The sequence below is a fragment of the Aspergillus fumigatus genome, chromosome 3 (genome assembly GCF_000002655.1).
Source record: "Aspergillus fumigatus Af293 chromosome 3, whole genome shotgun sequence".
NCBI classification, from domain to species: Eukaryota; Fungi; Ascomycota; class Eurotiomycetes; order Eurotiales; family Aspergillaceae; genus Aspergillus; species Aspergillus fumigatus.
The window spans coordinates 628,664-643,343 of NC_007196.1; the positions used below are offsets into that span (position 1 = coordinate 628,664).

The following is a 14,680-nucleotide window of genomic DNA, read 5'->3' on the forward strand; positions in this document are numbered from 1 at the left end:
TTATGGGTACCCACTTCACCCATATTACATCAATATACATAATTTATGTACATAACTATGGTCCATACCGCTTTTAGTAGGCGGAATGATAGAGAACATAGGATTCTGCCGGTTACATGAAACCCAATAGATTACCTATACTCATGTGGGTTTGACGCTAACAACCCACCCACATTGCAGGTTGGGTGGGTTGGGTCAGCCAGTTTGCTAAGGATTTCGAACAGTTTGAATTACCCTATAGTAAGGATGTTAAATTACTATTTAGTAGTAAGATCTAAATCCTTATATACCAAAAGTCATGCCCTGATAGGCAGAATATATTGAGATAGAGGTTATGGAGGAACCCACCTGCTAGCACTACACATTTAAGACATATACCTAAGTATGGTAATATTCGAGATCCCCACTATATAGTGATTATTCGACCATTTACCAGTTGACCCTCGTTACCGGATGTCCTCCACCAGAAACGTCACACCTCAGCAGCATGAGTGGTGGCTCACGGCCGAGGAGTTTTAAGTATAAGCTTCAAGGGACCCACTGCCGGAGATCCCGGACATGCCCCACCAGTGGAGAGAAGGATGGCCCTTGACGGCACAGGAGGCTCTGGAGATTCGGAAACAGACAGAGACAGACAGAGACAGACAGAGAGAGAGAGAGCTAGGGAGGAGTTGCGCAGTCGCAGTCGCAGTGGCACCGGCTACATCTTTGAAGGTTTCCTAGTAATCGCGGCTGACAGTTTTTCTCCTAGAATTTAGATATAAACCAGAGTAAGCAAGGGTTTCACCAGGTGTGCGCGGCCATGGCTCGGCAAGTCACAGCAAGGGAAACTACTTATCTGAGTTCTTGATGTTGATATTGCAGCCCACTTGATGAGGGCCTTCACCCTGTCTGCACGGCCATTTCGGACTGCCAGGCAGAGAGGATGGGGAGGCTGAAAGTGGCACGAGATTTTGTGCCCGTCTTGCCGCAGTCCCAGTTCTAAGGGTGGGGCCGGAGCAAGGAAATCGATCCTTCATGAGTCATGGCACATATTAAGCGTTGGCCCAAGAGCGCCAAAAGCTCCGACGCCGCCACGCTAGAGGATTACGGAGTACATTGGCCAAAGTAGCGGCTTATAGACTAGCTTGTACCAAACCTTACTGGATAAACGGGTTGGGGTGCATGTAACATGAGTCAGAAGATCATGAGCGACACACTGGAACTAGGCCCGCGCTAGATGGAACTCGTCGGGAAGTCATGCCACTCTCGCATAGTAACACAAGCCGACTGGCTGTCTATTTACCCTGCGGCTGGACGTCTCGCCTCGGCCGCTTTAGCATCCGCAACCACGCGACCTATGCCTCCCCGGCGGCATGTGGCCAGAAACAAAAGCCCTGCAACAACAACGTTGGCCCCCGCAAACGCAATCATGACCTGGAACCCATCGTTATACCCCCGACCATAGACGCGACGCACACCAGCAATCTCCTCAGCGCTAAACCCATTGGTTTCACCATGCAGCGAATTCTTGGCGAGCTGGATTTGGTCCGGGCTTCTTCCAGGCAGAACGGCCGCGAGCTCATCATCAAGGCGAGAGCTCAACATCGCCGCGCAAATCGCCAATCCTATACACCCGCCCATTGCACGAAGCATATTCATCGCACCGGTGCCGGCCGCCATATCGCGCGCGGGGAATGTCATCTTCAGTATGACGTACTGCGTCGTCGAGATAATACCGAGACCCGCACCCATGAGGACTTCAAAGCCATATTGCCGATCCGCAACTGCGTGGTCGTCGGGAAGGACGCTGAAACAGGCCGTGGAGGTAAGGACTAACACAGTTCCGAAGGTTAGGAGGGTGAAGGCCGTCTGTGGCGCTTTGGCGGTGAGTGCGCCAGCGACCAGCGAGAAAAACGGGAGAATAAGCGTCATAGTGAGGAGGAGAACACCGGCTCGAGAGGCGCTGACCTCGTTGACGGCTTGGAAGCGTTGGGGGAGGTTTATTATCGAGGTGTAGAAGGCGAACCCGGTGAATAGCACGTTTCTAGCACAGAGACATGTCAGTCGAGCGGACACGTCCAACACCAATTGGGTGATTCAGTTACAGCAGCAACAGGCCTTGCAGAGGGTCGCGGACGAATCTGATGGGAAATATTGGCTCTCTGGCGCTGTCCCTTCGTCGCTGGAGCCACGCTTCGTAGGCGAGAAACACGATCAGAGCCACAATCCCCCCGACCAAAGTACCAATTACCTCGCTACTGTCCCAAGCATAGTAGGTTCCACCTTCCTGGAGGGCGAAGAGAAGCGGTATCAACCAGCATATCGACAGAAACGAGCCAACATAGTCTAGTCTCTTGAAGGCTTGGCGATTAAACCTGATATCATCCGACACGGGAATTGCGACTCCCAGGAGCACGGTCGCGATGGCGGCGAAGGGGATGCTAACCTGGTCAGCCGCTGGGTTCATGCGTGCCAGTGCTGGGGATGTACTTGATGTAGAATATCCATCGCCAAGTTGTATTGTCTACGATTACACCACCCAGTATAGGACCTAGCAGGTTCGAAAGCGCAAAGACTGAACTGATGACGCCAGAGTATAGTCCGGCCTTTTCGAGGGAGATGAGTTGGAGGATCGCGACGAAAACGAGGCAGTAAAGGCCGGATGCGCCGATTCCCTGGAACGCTCGAAACACAATCCTTGAATCGCGTCAGTCAGCATGTATGTGGGTGGAGTTGACGGGAGAGTAGTCGGAGCTCCTACAATTGATCAATCGTCCTGGCAACACCCGAAGCAATGGAAAAAACGAGAAAGACCAGATTCGACCCGAGGAGGAGGGGCTTGAGTCCGACGAGATCGCTCAGCTTGGCGATGAGAAGGACGAATGCTGGAAAGACAGTTAAGAATAGGGCCGTCAGCTGCAGGCAGATTGTCCAGGCCATACCATTGTAGGTTAGGAGGTACGATGTCACGACCCAAGCAGACTTGCTGGTCTCGTTGAGGCTGTTGGAGATGTCAAAGAGGGCAGTCGAGATGATCGTACTGTCCAAAGCGGCGAGGAAGAGCGAAATCCAGAGGCTGTGATATGGAAGTCGTAAGCAAGGGAGGTATGCTTGGGGATTACCGGACACCCAAGCGCTGAAGGGGATACGCACCCAAAGACCACAATGTTGAGGCGTAGTCCGGACATGCTCGGGCGACCACTAGAGGCTTCCTGATTTTCCTCGCTTCCTGGACTCACTTCGTTGGTCGTCTTGCCAGTCTGACTCTCCGGATCCCTTGCTTTTTCTGTATTTTGAGTCGAGTCCATGGCTTTCTCGGTTGGCTCCTGCTGGACTGGATGCATGCTGTTTTCCATTATGAAATGAAATATGACTGGAAGGAAAGCGCAGTATCCCGTATTTATCAACGCTTTGCACAACAGCCAGGATTGTCAGGCAGCAACCAGTCTGCTCGGGCTGTGTCCGGCCCTTGGCACTCTGAGTGGACCGCTAAGACTGACATATACTCCGTACCCTTGTTGGATAACGACAGGCATCGTGATCCGGCTGACCGAATGTCGTACGTTACTTCGCCTCGACAGGGGTCATTTTGACTCCATATATTTTGATGGAAGTATAGGAGTAAGTGTGCATACGCCACAACCATACCTTCTATACTCCATGCCGGAGGAGATTGTAGCTGTTGCAAAATCTGGTCCATGAGTTGTATGTCTCGCTGAAAGCTGGGGAAGGTTCGAATGAGCTCCACCCCCATTCGAGCCCACTGAGTTCCCTGTCCACTGAAAGCGAATACTAGTGAGAGGGGTGGCGATGTATCGGATATATGGTGTGAGTGGACTTCTCCACCAAAAAGCTCGCCATCACTATTGGCAATAGTAAACGACCGATGAGACAGATGATCACGACGAACCCCAAGTGTATAAGCGACGTCGGCCAGAGCCTGCGGTCTCAGAGTCAAGTAAGATCTAATCGCATCCATTCGGGCGTCCAAGGCTGTCTTGCTATGAGCGGAGCAAACCAGGAGTCGAGGAACCAGTCCTCGCCTTGGCTCCTGTTTGGGTTCCACAGGCACGATGCTTGGTGCACATTCTAGGATAACCTTCAACAGGAGGTTAGTAGGGTGCTGTTGCATGTTTGTTCGCCTGCACATGAGTCTGTTCGTGACTTACATGAGCGTTAGCTCCGCCTACACCGAAACCGTTGACACTGACTCGTTCCTTTCGGTTCTCAGGCCATGGGGTGGGCTTGACTGGAACTTTGAGTCGCCCTTCCTGAAAGGGGACTGTAGGATACGTTAGTGCTCAAACCCTGACCACAACAGAAAAGCGGCTGGTTCTTACTGGAAGGGTTCGGTTGTCGAAAATGCATATTTGGTGGAATCGTCCGATGCTCCAGAGCCAGAACAGCCTTGATAACGGCGGTCAGGCCAGAGGCGCCCTCGCCATGACCAAAGTTTGTTTTCACCTAGACCGGGTTAAAAGAATCCACAAGACGGTGTCGAAACATGGCTTTGTGCTAACCGATCCAATATGAACCCCGTGCGGATGGAAAGTCTGAGCAATCGCCGTGGCCTCGACGATGTCTCCCCGTCTAGTGCCGGTGCCATGGCACTCCACAAAAGCCGTTTCTGCGATGTTTTCAATCTGCGCTCGCTCGTAGGCCTTTCTGATAAGCCGCTTTTGACCGTCAATATCCGGTGCGAAAATCTTTGCCGTTCGGCCGTCATAGTTGGCCGATGTGGCGCGGATAACGGCGCGGATAGGATCGCCGTCTGCTATTGCCTTGTCCAGGGTCTTGATATAGACAGCATTTACAGCTTCTCCGCGCGCATAACCGTTTGCGTCAGCGTCAAATGTCTTGCACAGCCCATCAGGCGAGAGAACCATGTTCTCAGACATTGTCACGCTCATGGAAGGGGTGAGAAGCATGTTGGTTCCGGCAACAATGGCGGATGAGCAGCTGCCCGTTTGAAGAGCCTGGCAGGCTTCATGGAGAGCGCTTAGAGAGGAAGAGCAAGCTGTCGCTATGGTGAGGCTACACTTTCATTTAGCGAGGTACTGTGCCAAGAGGCTTTTCTTCCACGGGGGTGACTCGACGCCATTTACCTTGGTCCCTTCAGGTCGAACTCAAATGACACCCGGTTTGATAGTGCAAACCCTCCGTTGGCGAAGGCGTGTGTACGAGGGATCATCTGTGATTCCTTCGCAGTCAATTCGTGCCAGTCCTCCCCGAATACACCGACGTAGCATCCAATGTCCTTGCCGCGCCAGCCGGTTTGTCCCGCATTCTCCATACACTCCCAGATGACTTCGAGCAATAACCTCTGCTGAGGATCTAGTTCGCTCGTACTAAATCCCGGAATCCATTGAAGGAAGTTCGTGTCGGCCTTCTGCAAGCAGTCGTCCTCAAGGAAATATCCGCGCCTCGTTCTCACGGACTGAGGCTTATCCGGGTGGTAGAATGCGTCAATATTATACCGAGTTTGGGGGACTTCGGAGGAGCAATCCTTCTGGCTGATGAGAGCGTCCCAGAAATCATCCACAGTGCGTACCCCTCCGGGCAGGCGCATCCCCATTCCGACGACCGCAATCGGTGAGGGAGCGCCAGCCTGCACGGAGGCAGCTTCTGCAGTGGACGATGTCATGGTATGAGCGTGCTTATTCTGTTATGTCAACTCAACTGGTTCTGTTCTGGGTCCTGTTTACTCTTCACGTGCGGTCATTCGAGCGTCAAGTTTGACCCTACCGTCAATATATGGAACAATGACTCTGCAGTTGGAATCACAGCAGTCCCTCAGTAATTCTCTTCCAAAGTGTGACCTCGGATCAGACAAACAAGAGCAGAGAACTGAAGAGATTGATCGTGATATGTGATCACAGGGATGCTCTTTTGTCCTTGACCTTGACATCCTCTTTAGATGATCTGGTCATCTGGCCATAGCTGTTTGATTTCAGTAGCTGATCTCTAACAGATATTCAAAGGGCTCCTTGCATGGAGCATAAGGAATGCCGAAACCTGACACTGACCTCTCCTTAAGCTAGGGGCCCCCATTCCTGCTGGATATCCACACTGATATCCACACTGCAAGCTTATTATACATTCCTTTAAGCTAAGTGTAAACTGAAAATATGTAAACAAGCATTAGAGGTAGGGAGTAATGAGTGGATATGATGACGCATGGCCCCTGCGAGGGGATACAGAGTTGCTCTCGTAAATACCAACGGTATCGCTTAGAACAAACCCTCATAGTAGCAGATGATCAGTAGCCTGTCAAACTGATAAATAGATCTATCCTATTCGTAGACCTTCCAATCAGCCAGCATCCCGTTTCGAGAAATATGTAGATCTGTCCGGAGTGGAATGGTGGACGTCACCTGAAACCCCATATGCCATCAGAAACAAGGGCATTATAAAGACTGCCTTCTTCGCAGCGGTAGTCTTCAATTGACAAAAGATTATAACTTATAACCCTTAGAGCTATCTCTAGGTCGGACACAATCGGCTTCCGAAATGTTGCTGAAGAATCTTGCCTGCTACCTTGCTGTTGGCGCCTCCTGTGCGCTGGCAGCCACCAACATAGCGGCGGCCATCTCCGACATGGACAACCTCGCCAGGGCAATTGGAGACACGAGGGTTTCGCTGCAGAGCTACCAAGGAGGCGCCTTTGGTGCCATCAACACTGCCAGCGCCGTCAACAACGCAAAGCTTGCGGCTAGAGCTGCTCGAGAGAACCTTGCTGCGAGCGGTGCTTTTACCCCCGACGAAGCGGCCCAGTACTACGAGGCTTACATGAAAATGACCCCAGTTCTACTGGATGCATTGACAGTTGCCAAGGACAAGGTACGCTAGACTCCGTGCTTGGTGCCCAATCTACCGGCTCTAACTGATTACAGGCGCCTCTTTTCAATGAAGCTGGAGTGGGTCAGCCAGCCAGAGAGTCCGTGCGGGATTTGCACAGTGAGAAGAAGATGTTTGAGGAGCAGGCAAGCCAACAGATTCCGAAGGAGACAATGGACAAGGCTGCTCCGTCCATTGAGCAGATCAGCAAGGCTTTTGACGAGGCGGAAGCTGCATTCCTGTGAGGGTATTCCTCCAGTAATAGCAGTCAATAATCGGAGGATTGCAGTGTGGGGCTCGGATAAGATACGGTTGCTTAGTTCAAGTAGCTAGCTTAATTTAAGTTGGATTGACTTTTATGCTGTAAGCCTAACCACGGCTGGACTTGTCTTTTGGGAGGTGCTAAAAGGGGGAAACTGAAGCCCTAAGGAATGATATACTCATTCCCCGCAAGTCCAATATATCAGCCATATTTGAGACCTGTCACTCGGTGTCACTCGGTTAACCGTGTCACTTCTTTCTAAATTAGCCAGAAAGCACTGCGATTGGTTCCGAAATGCGCAAGATATGCCGCTGTGGCGGCTCAATTGCCTCAATAGGGTCATCATAACAGACAGGCACGAGGCCCGTACCCCTCGCGGCCAAAACACACTTGACCCTGCATAGATGGGGAAACTTGAATATAAGCTGCTCAAGGACCTGAACTGAATAAACTTTACATCTTGAATATTTCTGCCGCCCCTGACTTTGATATCTCTTTTCATTTCTCACTCTCGGCTTTATTTCAACTTTTACTGGACTCTAAAATTGCAACTCCTGCTTCTTTTTTTGGCTTGGCTTCGCCTTCAGTGCACCTCTCCCATTCATGACTGACGAGAGCATACAACGTCGCGACGTGGTGAGTGAAATTCCCTTCTCCAACAATCTGGTTGTGGACCTTCACAATTACTGACGAGCCTCCTAGGATGTAAGGATCAGACAAGAAACCCCCAGTCTCGACAGAGTTGACTAACGAGAATGCACCTGGTTAAAGTCGGTATAAATCCTGTCTTCCAACAGTTGACTTGACACCAGCTGGCCAAATCTGTCTAGTTCGTGCGTTGAGTTAGAATCTCCCCATTGAGAAACTGCATTGCCGATCATCTGCTATGTTGTGCGTTATGTGCTCTATGGAAAATCAAAACAGGATAGTGACTTATCTGAACGAACATCTAGGATGTATGAGCCATTTATCCCTTTCTTGAGCAGCAGGCAGCTATATATAGTTCAGTTCTAACAACAGTAAATCAGGTCGTAAGTAAGACATGATTCTTTCTAGCATATTCTTACAATGATAGGCAGCTTGTATGTAACCCCTCTATACAATAGGCTTGCTAATGCACCTGCTCACATATTTGCAAGGCTGTAAGTGGCAAGGCTCAATAAGTTGACCCTAAATATTCCCACTGACGTCTTCCCTTACACAGATTGTATGTTCATCATGCGCCATTATAACCACCATGGCAACCATGCATTGGTGTTCAGACATATAACTAACCGAATCTGCAAAAGTGTATGATGTCTAAGCAGTCTGAATAATTTGATTATCCTCTATTAACAGGCCTCTAGTTTGTAAGTAGCAACATGCTCACATGAGCTCTGGTCTGATGCTAACAGCACTTCTAGCATGTATGAATCGCTTTGAATCCTTCGAGGGTCGGCTTCCACGATGACTAACATGTACACAGAGAATGTATGAAATCTACTTCAAAATCTTACGGACTGATCACCGAAGTCTCTGATTGCATCATTAGATTGTATGGCATCTCATCATTTGGCTACTGTTAGACGTGATCGACACGAAAATATAGCTTGAACGCACCTGACCCTCTGGTTTTACTGGGTTATTGATACCACAGTGCTGAATGTGATGTTTTAGAAAGTAAGTCCCCTCTAACGGAACGCCAATTAAAACATTAACTGACCGACGGTGACCCTTAGGATGTATGAACTCCGCTACTGGATGGGAAACAGCAAACTAACTAGACGACAATCGAGAGTTTGTATGTGCCCATACTTCGAATGTCGCTGATTTTCCAGCACACTGATTATATGGGAAATTCAGAAAGTATGTTGTATCATTCCGCCTAATGACAGTTCATCGAGTTGTGAGTTGGCAGGACCACAGCTTGTAGAAAAACTCTTTCTAGGATATGCTCTATCGCTCTGTCAATTAACTTGCTTGATGTCATAGAGTGTATGAACCTTGCCCTCTGCAAAAGTTGACTGAAACATGATGTGGCTGAGACGAAATTAGTTTGTAAGCAGGCCCAGTCTCTAACCATTAGTGGTAATGCTGACTGTTTTTCTAGGACATAAGATTCATCCATGAGACACTGTTATCTGAGCCCAGTAAAATGACAATGTCATGGTTGAATATCACAGTGTGTAGGTTTATCACTCCACAGTTATGAATTCTAAGGTTAATCGTAGTCGGTGCTCGAATCCACAGATTGTGAGACCCTTCTCTCTATCTTATAGGGAATAAACACTAACATTAGTATTCCTCCAGGTTGTGAGTACATTCTACCAAGCTGTGCAGCAAATTCGATTACACACCAGTGGTCGACTAACATGCCATCCCAGAACATATGCTATTCTTGCTGTTTTCATCTCATATGAAGTCAAGCATACTAACACGATACAGTGTCAAGAAACCGCCGCCAAACTCAAAGAGAAGGAAGGTGAAAAAAAAAAAACCTGGCACCACTCAGCACTAATACACATAATAGGTTCCTCGACCATCCGACCAGACTCAGGCTCGCCATTAGCGGTGCGAAAGACCGACTTTGTGGTGCTGCAGGCATCCTTAACATATTGGTACGGTAAGGCATCCCAGTCGAGCCTTAGTACATGTTTTCACCCGCTGGGTTTTCCCTGTACTCTGGTGTGGTTACAAAGAACTGAATGAAAGTATGGAGTCCATCAATTCCTTCTCAACATATACTCGTCGTATTGCCTTGTATGTGGCTTGTATTTGCGATGGAAGCCTATGTAGATCCACCAATATCATGTAGTCCCTATCCTCTGCAAAGTCACAACAGTCAACCATTTGTGGAATTAAAGGATGTCAGTAGTCGAAAGCTAATCATGAATTATGTATGAGATAAGGCCTGAGGAACATCTGAGTAGCTCAGGAAATAGCTTTTCTTATGCTTTGAATAACATATTAGTTACTCCGGGGAGACAAAGCTAAGCTAGGGTTACCAACAATATTAGTCTTGCTCTTGTGGCTGTTCTCACTTCCGATCTTCGCTCATTGTCGGCCCCAGGACGGGGGGAGAAATATATATCTTGGCTTGGTAAACATAGGATGGTCCACCACAGTGCTCGGATTGTTGTGGGTGCACGGAATGCCAACAGATTTCATATTGAGAGGCAGCCTTACTTGTTGCGTCAACAACATGATAATCTTCCGAGTCTCTCTCGACACCAGCTCAACTGACGAGTTAAAATATGATATTAATGAAGCCAACAACTTTAGTTCTTTCCGATTTAGTCTAGAGAGAGCTTGAAAACAAGCACATACGACCATAGGGTGTGGAAAACAGGGCTTCCCGTCCGCTCAGCCGTACTTAAGCCACATGTATCAACGTGGTCGGAAGTTATATGCGCCCTTAATGGCCTGCTGCTTTACGGGTGAGAGACGCTAAACCATAGGGTGAGTGTGGGTGAGTGAAGGTGAGCTGAGTGATGCTATCCAACGCCATGGGTGAGCAAGGGTGATCAGTGGGTGACAGTGTGATTCTATAATGACTAGACTCCGTCTATCGCTAGCTTAAATATGAAGGCTTCCTCTCTGCTTAACCATTGTCTCCTTTCCTATCTACAAGCAGTTTTTTTGGTGATCTATTTTCTCTCAGCTTTTTCTTCTATCCTTCAACCATGTCACGTGACTCGTTTTCAAATGATTTTGATCTGAGAAGAAAAGCGGAGCAGCTCCGCAAGTTTGCTGAATTAAGAGGGTTCACAACAGAGTACCAGAAAGAACAAAAAAGTAAACCAAATGAGATCAGTCATAAAAAAAGGGCTCCGGCTACCAATAAAAAATATGGCGGTGCAGTGGAGTTTTGGAAATTGTACAAATAAATGTATATTATTAACTTGCGCTTAGTTGCTGACGGCATATAGATGGATGCTTTCTCAAAATGAACCAGCTGATCGATATTTCACGAAGGAACAACCTGATCCCCCCGTTCAAATCTTGAAGCTGTATTCAGAGGCGTTTATTACTTTGCGCGAAGGAGAATTGCCTGCTCAGCAGACAGTTCGTTCTAACCTCTCTGGCTTTATCTCTGAATGGCAGCAAAAGACCTGTAGAAAGCTGCCGGATACAGTGAGGAAGGATCTCTATAATGTGAGTCACCCTAAACAAGTATGCTACGATATACCGCTAATTCCTTACATAGCATATCCGGAATGAACTTACTCAGAAGTATGGACTTGAGACCAAACATCGAGAGAAGTTTCCGGTGACTAGCAGGGACCTCGATATACTTATTCGACGTTTATTTGAAGATGATGACCATGATTACGTACATGAGCGCGCCAGATTTCAAGATGCATTCTCACTCTCGTTATTCTCCGGTTCTGGTGCGAGAGCAGGTGCAATTGTTGAATCAAGTTCTTATAGAGATACCAATGAGTGTCTCTACTATAGAGTTTGTGCATCACCCTACTTATCTGAGAATCCTATACTAATTAGTGTATAGGATCTTACCTTCAATCTAAAATGGGACGCAAAAAATATGGAAGTCAAGTACTGGGTCACCATAAGTCCAGAGTTCCTCAAAGGCTATCGCTATAATGATGAGGCTGTCCTGTAAGATTGTCTTCTCTGTCCCCAATGCTACACAGCTGATTGCGGTGATATAGTCCCAAAAACTGGATACCAGAGCAAGAAATACTTGGAAAAAATTTCATATTCTATGTTATGGTTACAGGAATCGCAGACAAGGCATTCAGGGGTATCCGCACAACCGACGAGTTATTGGATAAAAGACCACCGAAAGGAAGAGAATCATGGACCCTTGAATGGGAAGCGCACGTACAGACCCTACCAGTGCTTCGCATGGTGACTACTGATGGACCACACCCCACCCGTGGGTTGACATTTTCTTCAATACGGCACCATTTTACGTCGCTTGCTCAACGGGCGTGTTTCCGACACCAGTTGAGAATCCACGGGATTAGAGGTGGCGTTGCAAATGCAATTGACCGTGGGTCATTTCCTCTATTACACGAACTTCCAGCACACACTAATAGGCTCATAGCAAATGCTTCCCGAGCGGCGAGGACCCAAGCACTGGATCATCAGAACCCTGACACCTTCCTTAAGTATCAATCCAAATTCAAGCGTGTTGACGTCCAGGCCAGCTTCTGGAACCTAAAGCCAGACTATGAATGTCTGGAAATGGAAGAAAGTATGGCTCACCATCGCGACACTAATGTTCCGCAACGTCTTGATGCTGCCGCCATTGCACAGATTGAGAATGATGATGAAATGAAAGAGATCTACCACAGGATTGATGAGATTACCCAACAAATCGGAGGAAAGCCTGCCGAGCACAAAGAATTAGCACGTGAGAGGGAAAAGCTCTACACAAAAGCAGCTAAGAAGCGCCGTGCCAAGAAGGCTGAGTTCATTGACAACTGGTGGAGATCTTCTTACGATGAATATATTACAGGGAATGAGTTTGGCGAACAGGATCCAACGTGCCTCTTTGACATCTACCGCAAGTATATGCCTGAGAGAGCTCGTTTACGCGACAACCTCTTCACCAAAGCCTCTATTGGTAGTAAGATTGGAAGACAGTGTTTACAGGATATGGTGAATATCTGCGTCTCCAAAGAGAGAGTGGCATATTATCCTGGTGAATGGCCAGTTGATGGGAGATGTCCAGTATGCTCCAGAGAAATGTCTAGGTTCGTTCAGACACCCTATATCTGTTTCGGTAGCTAAACTTCGGCAGTATTGATTTATCAAGCCGATCGAAACACATTCTACAGTGTAGAAGAAAGTCCCTAAATGCTGCACCGTACCAGCAGCTCTATACGAATGGCAAGAGAGCGCATCGACGAGCGAAGCGATCTTTTCTTGAATGGTGCTACTTATGCGCCAAATGGTCCGATACAGAGGATGCTTGGACTGAGCACTGCCGATTCCATTTGGACAGTCTACAACCTCGGTGTGGACTATTGAGGTTCCGCTTCACACTTGTTGCTCCTGGGTTCTGTCCTTTCTGCTTGGGTGACCATACTAAAACGCCCGCGGAACGATTCCAACAATGGCGGGAGAAATCTACACTGATAAACCACATCGGCAATAAACATTTAGCTGGCAGAGGAAAGGAGGAGACTATTCAATGCCCTCATCCCTGCTGCAAGAACAGGTTTTACAACGGTACCTTGCTCCTACAACGACATTTTTTTGACGCCCATTCTATTGAAGAACCTCGTCGAAACTGTGTATCTCGGAAGAGGAAGTGGGTTTGCGAGCTTGAGGCTTGCAATGAGCCATCTCCAAAGAGGGCAGCTTTGGATGAAGAATGTGACGAAGCCTCTTAAGTCACCTAGTCGAAAGGGGCTACCTTATCATAGCTGGTTCTGACGGTCAGGAAAGCGCCGAGTATTAGTGGTACAGTGAATCATTATCTTCTTCGGCTAGGAAAATTGATAGATCTGCCATGAGTAATAGAATGGATGTTTCTCATGTGGCTAGTGGAGACTTGACTGCGTTGACCAAAAAGTAACTCTATTCTTATTGCTATAAACGTAGTCGCCGAAAGTGACGCAGTGTAATGCATTAGACCAAGTTAGATGGCTAGTCAAGGTGCTCTGCCAGACCTGGCGAGCACTATTTACGAAGAACTGTCATGATCAAAACAGCTCAAGTACTTCCTGTCAATAAAAATAGGATTTTATTATCCAAGTATCTATTTTATTAGGTGAACAGGTCTCGGCGGTATTTCAGCTTGCATTCTTATTTCCTCCTCCCTGTGTCACTGCGATGCTCCATATACTGGACAAGATTCCCCGTCCTAGGACTAGAATGTATTTTCATTGATTATTTATAATTTCGTTTTGTTCTGTAGTGGAAGGGATCTGCAGTAATGGTATCTCGACGATTTAAGTTCAACACAAGGACCACGACGAGTCCCACATAGCAATGCGCGCCAAATCTGGCGTGGCTCTTTCCAGCTAAAGTAGCGCAGAGTGCTATCTACAATCCATAGTTGGGCAAACAAAGGCTAAATATTGGCAATGAAACACGATATATAGATTTAGAGCAGAGGCTTAGTATCCCATACAGGTCCTTGATCCAGAACTATACTTCCAAGTTTAACCGTCAAGATGTTGTCCATTTCGACCATAGTTAAGTATATACGGGCCTTTACAACGACACTGCGCACAGAAACAGTATGTATTCTTACACGATCTTAAATGTGCAGCCACAGGCTGATAGCAAGAATAGCCTCAGATATTATGCAGATCGGCCGATGCGGATATCAAGGGTCCCACCTCAAGATAATCATGTCTTTCCTAGAAGGACACGGCTTCCAACATATGTACCCAGAAGGATGCAGCAACGTATCAACGTCGCAAAGAACTGCAATCTACCTGCAAAACATGGTAGGCTACTTATTTTTCTGTCAGGATGATACCCTGATGCGACTTACAGGCTTCCACTCCTGAAATCTGTCCATACCGATGAGATGTTGGAACTACTGGGTCCAGCTCTCAGGGCCTGCAGTGCTGGGGGTGGCATATTTATCATAACAGGATCCATTATAGTTCATGTGGCAGACCCAGTGAGTCTCTC

The 14,680-nt window shown here is 47.9% G+C and overlaps 4 protein-coding genes across 4 annotated transcripts; 2 read left to right on the forward strand and 2 right to left on the reverse strand.

The window, feature by feature from the left end:
* Positions 1–213: 213 nt before the first annotated feature.
* AFUA_3G02520 (putative MFS multidrug transporter) lies at positions 214–3,338 on the reverse strand (the record flags this gene model as incomplete). The annotated part of the gene is made up of 6 exons (XM_743480.2): positions 214–2,026; positions 2,088–2,423; positions 2,473–2,679; positions 2,744–2,867; positions 2,925–3,058; positions 3,136–3,338. The coding sequence occupies 6 exons, from the start codon at positions 3,336–3,338 to the stop codon at positions 1,282–1,284; spliced, it is 1,749 nt and encodes a 582-aa protein (XP_748573.1). The 3' UTR covers positions 214–1,281.
* Positions 3,339–3,385: 47 nt separating this feature from the next.
* AFUA_3G02530 (putative PKS-like enzyme) lies at positions 3,386–5,626 on the reverse strand (the record flags this gene model as incomplete). Its single annotated transcript, XM_743481.1, has 5 exons — positions 3,386–4,081; positions 4,152–4,264; positions 4,323–4,446; positions 4,503–5,016; positions 5,088–5,626. 5 exons carry the CDS (start codon positions 5,624–5,626, stop codon positions 3,386–3,388), a joined length of 1,986 nt encoding a protein of 661 aa, XP_748574.1.
* Positions 5,627–6,474: 848 nt separating this feature from the next.
* On the forward strand, positions 6,475–7,064 carry AFUA_3G02540 (mannoprotein; the record flags this gene model as incomplete). Its single annotated transcript, XM_743482.2, has 2 exons — positions 6,475–6,822; positions 6,876–7,064. The coding sequence occupies exons 1-2, from the start codon at positions 6,493–6,495 to the stop codon at positions 7,062–7,064; spliced, it is 519 nt and encodes a 172-aa protein (XP_748575.1). The 5' UTR covers positions 6,475–6,492.
* Positions 7,065–10,909: 3,845 nt separating this feature from the next.
* AFUA_3G02550 (uncharacterized protein) lies at positions 10,910–13,425 on the forward strand (the record flags this gene model as incomplete). The annotated part of the gene is made up of 7 exons (XM_743483.1): positions 10,910–10,949; positions 11,016–11,215; positions 11,377–11,519; positions 11,636–11,680; positions 11,734–11,960; positions 12,132–12,760; positions 12,904–13,425. 7 exons carry the CDS (start codon positions 10,910–10,912, stop codon positions 13,423–13,425), a joined length of 1,806 nt encoding a protein of 601 aa, XP_748576.1.
* Positions 13,426–14,680: the final 1,255 nt, after the last annotated feature.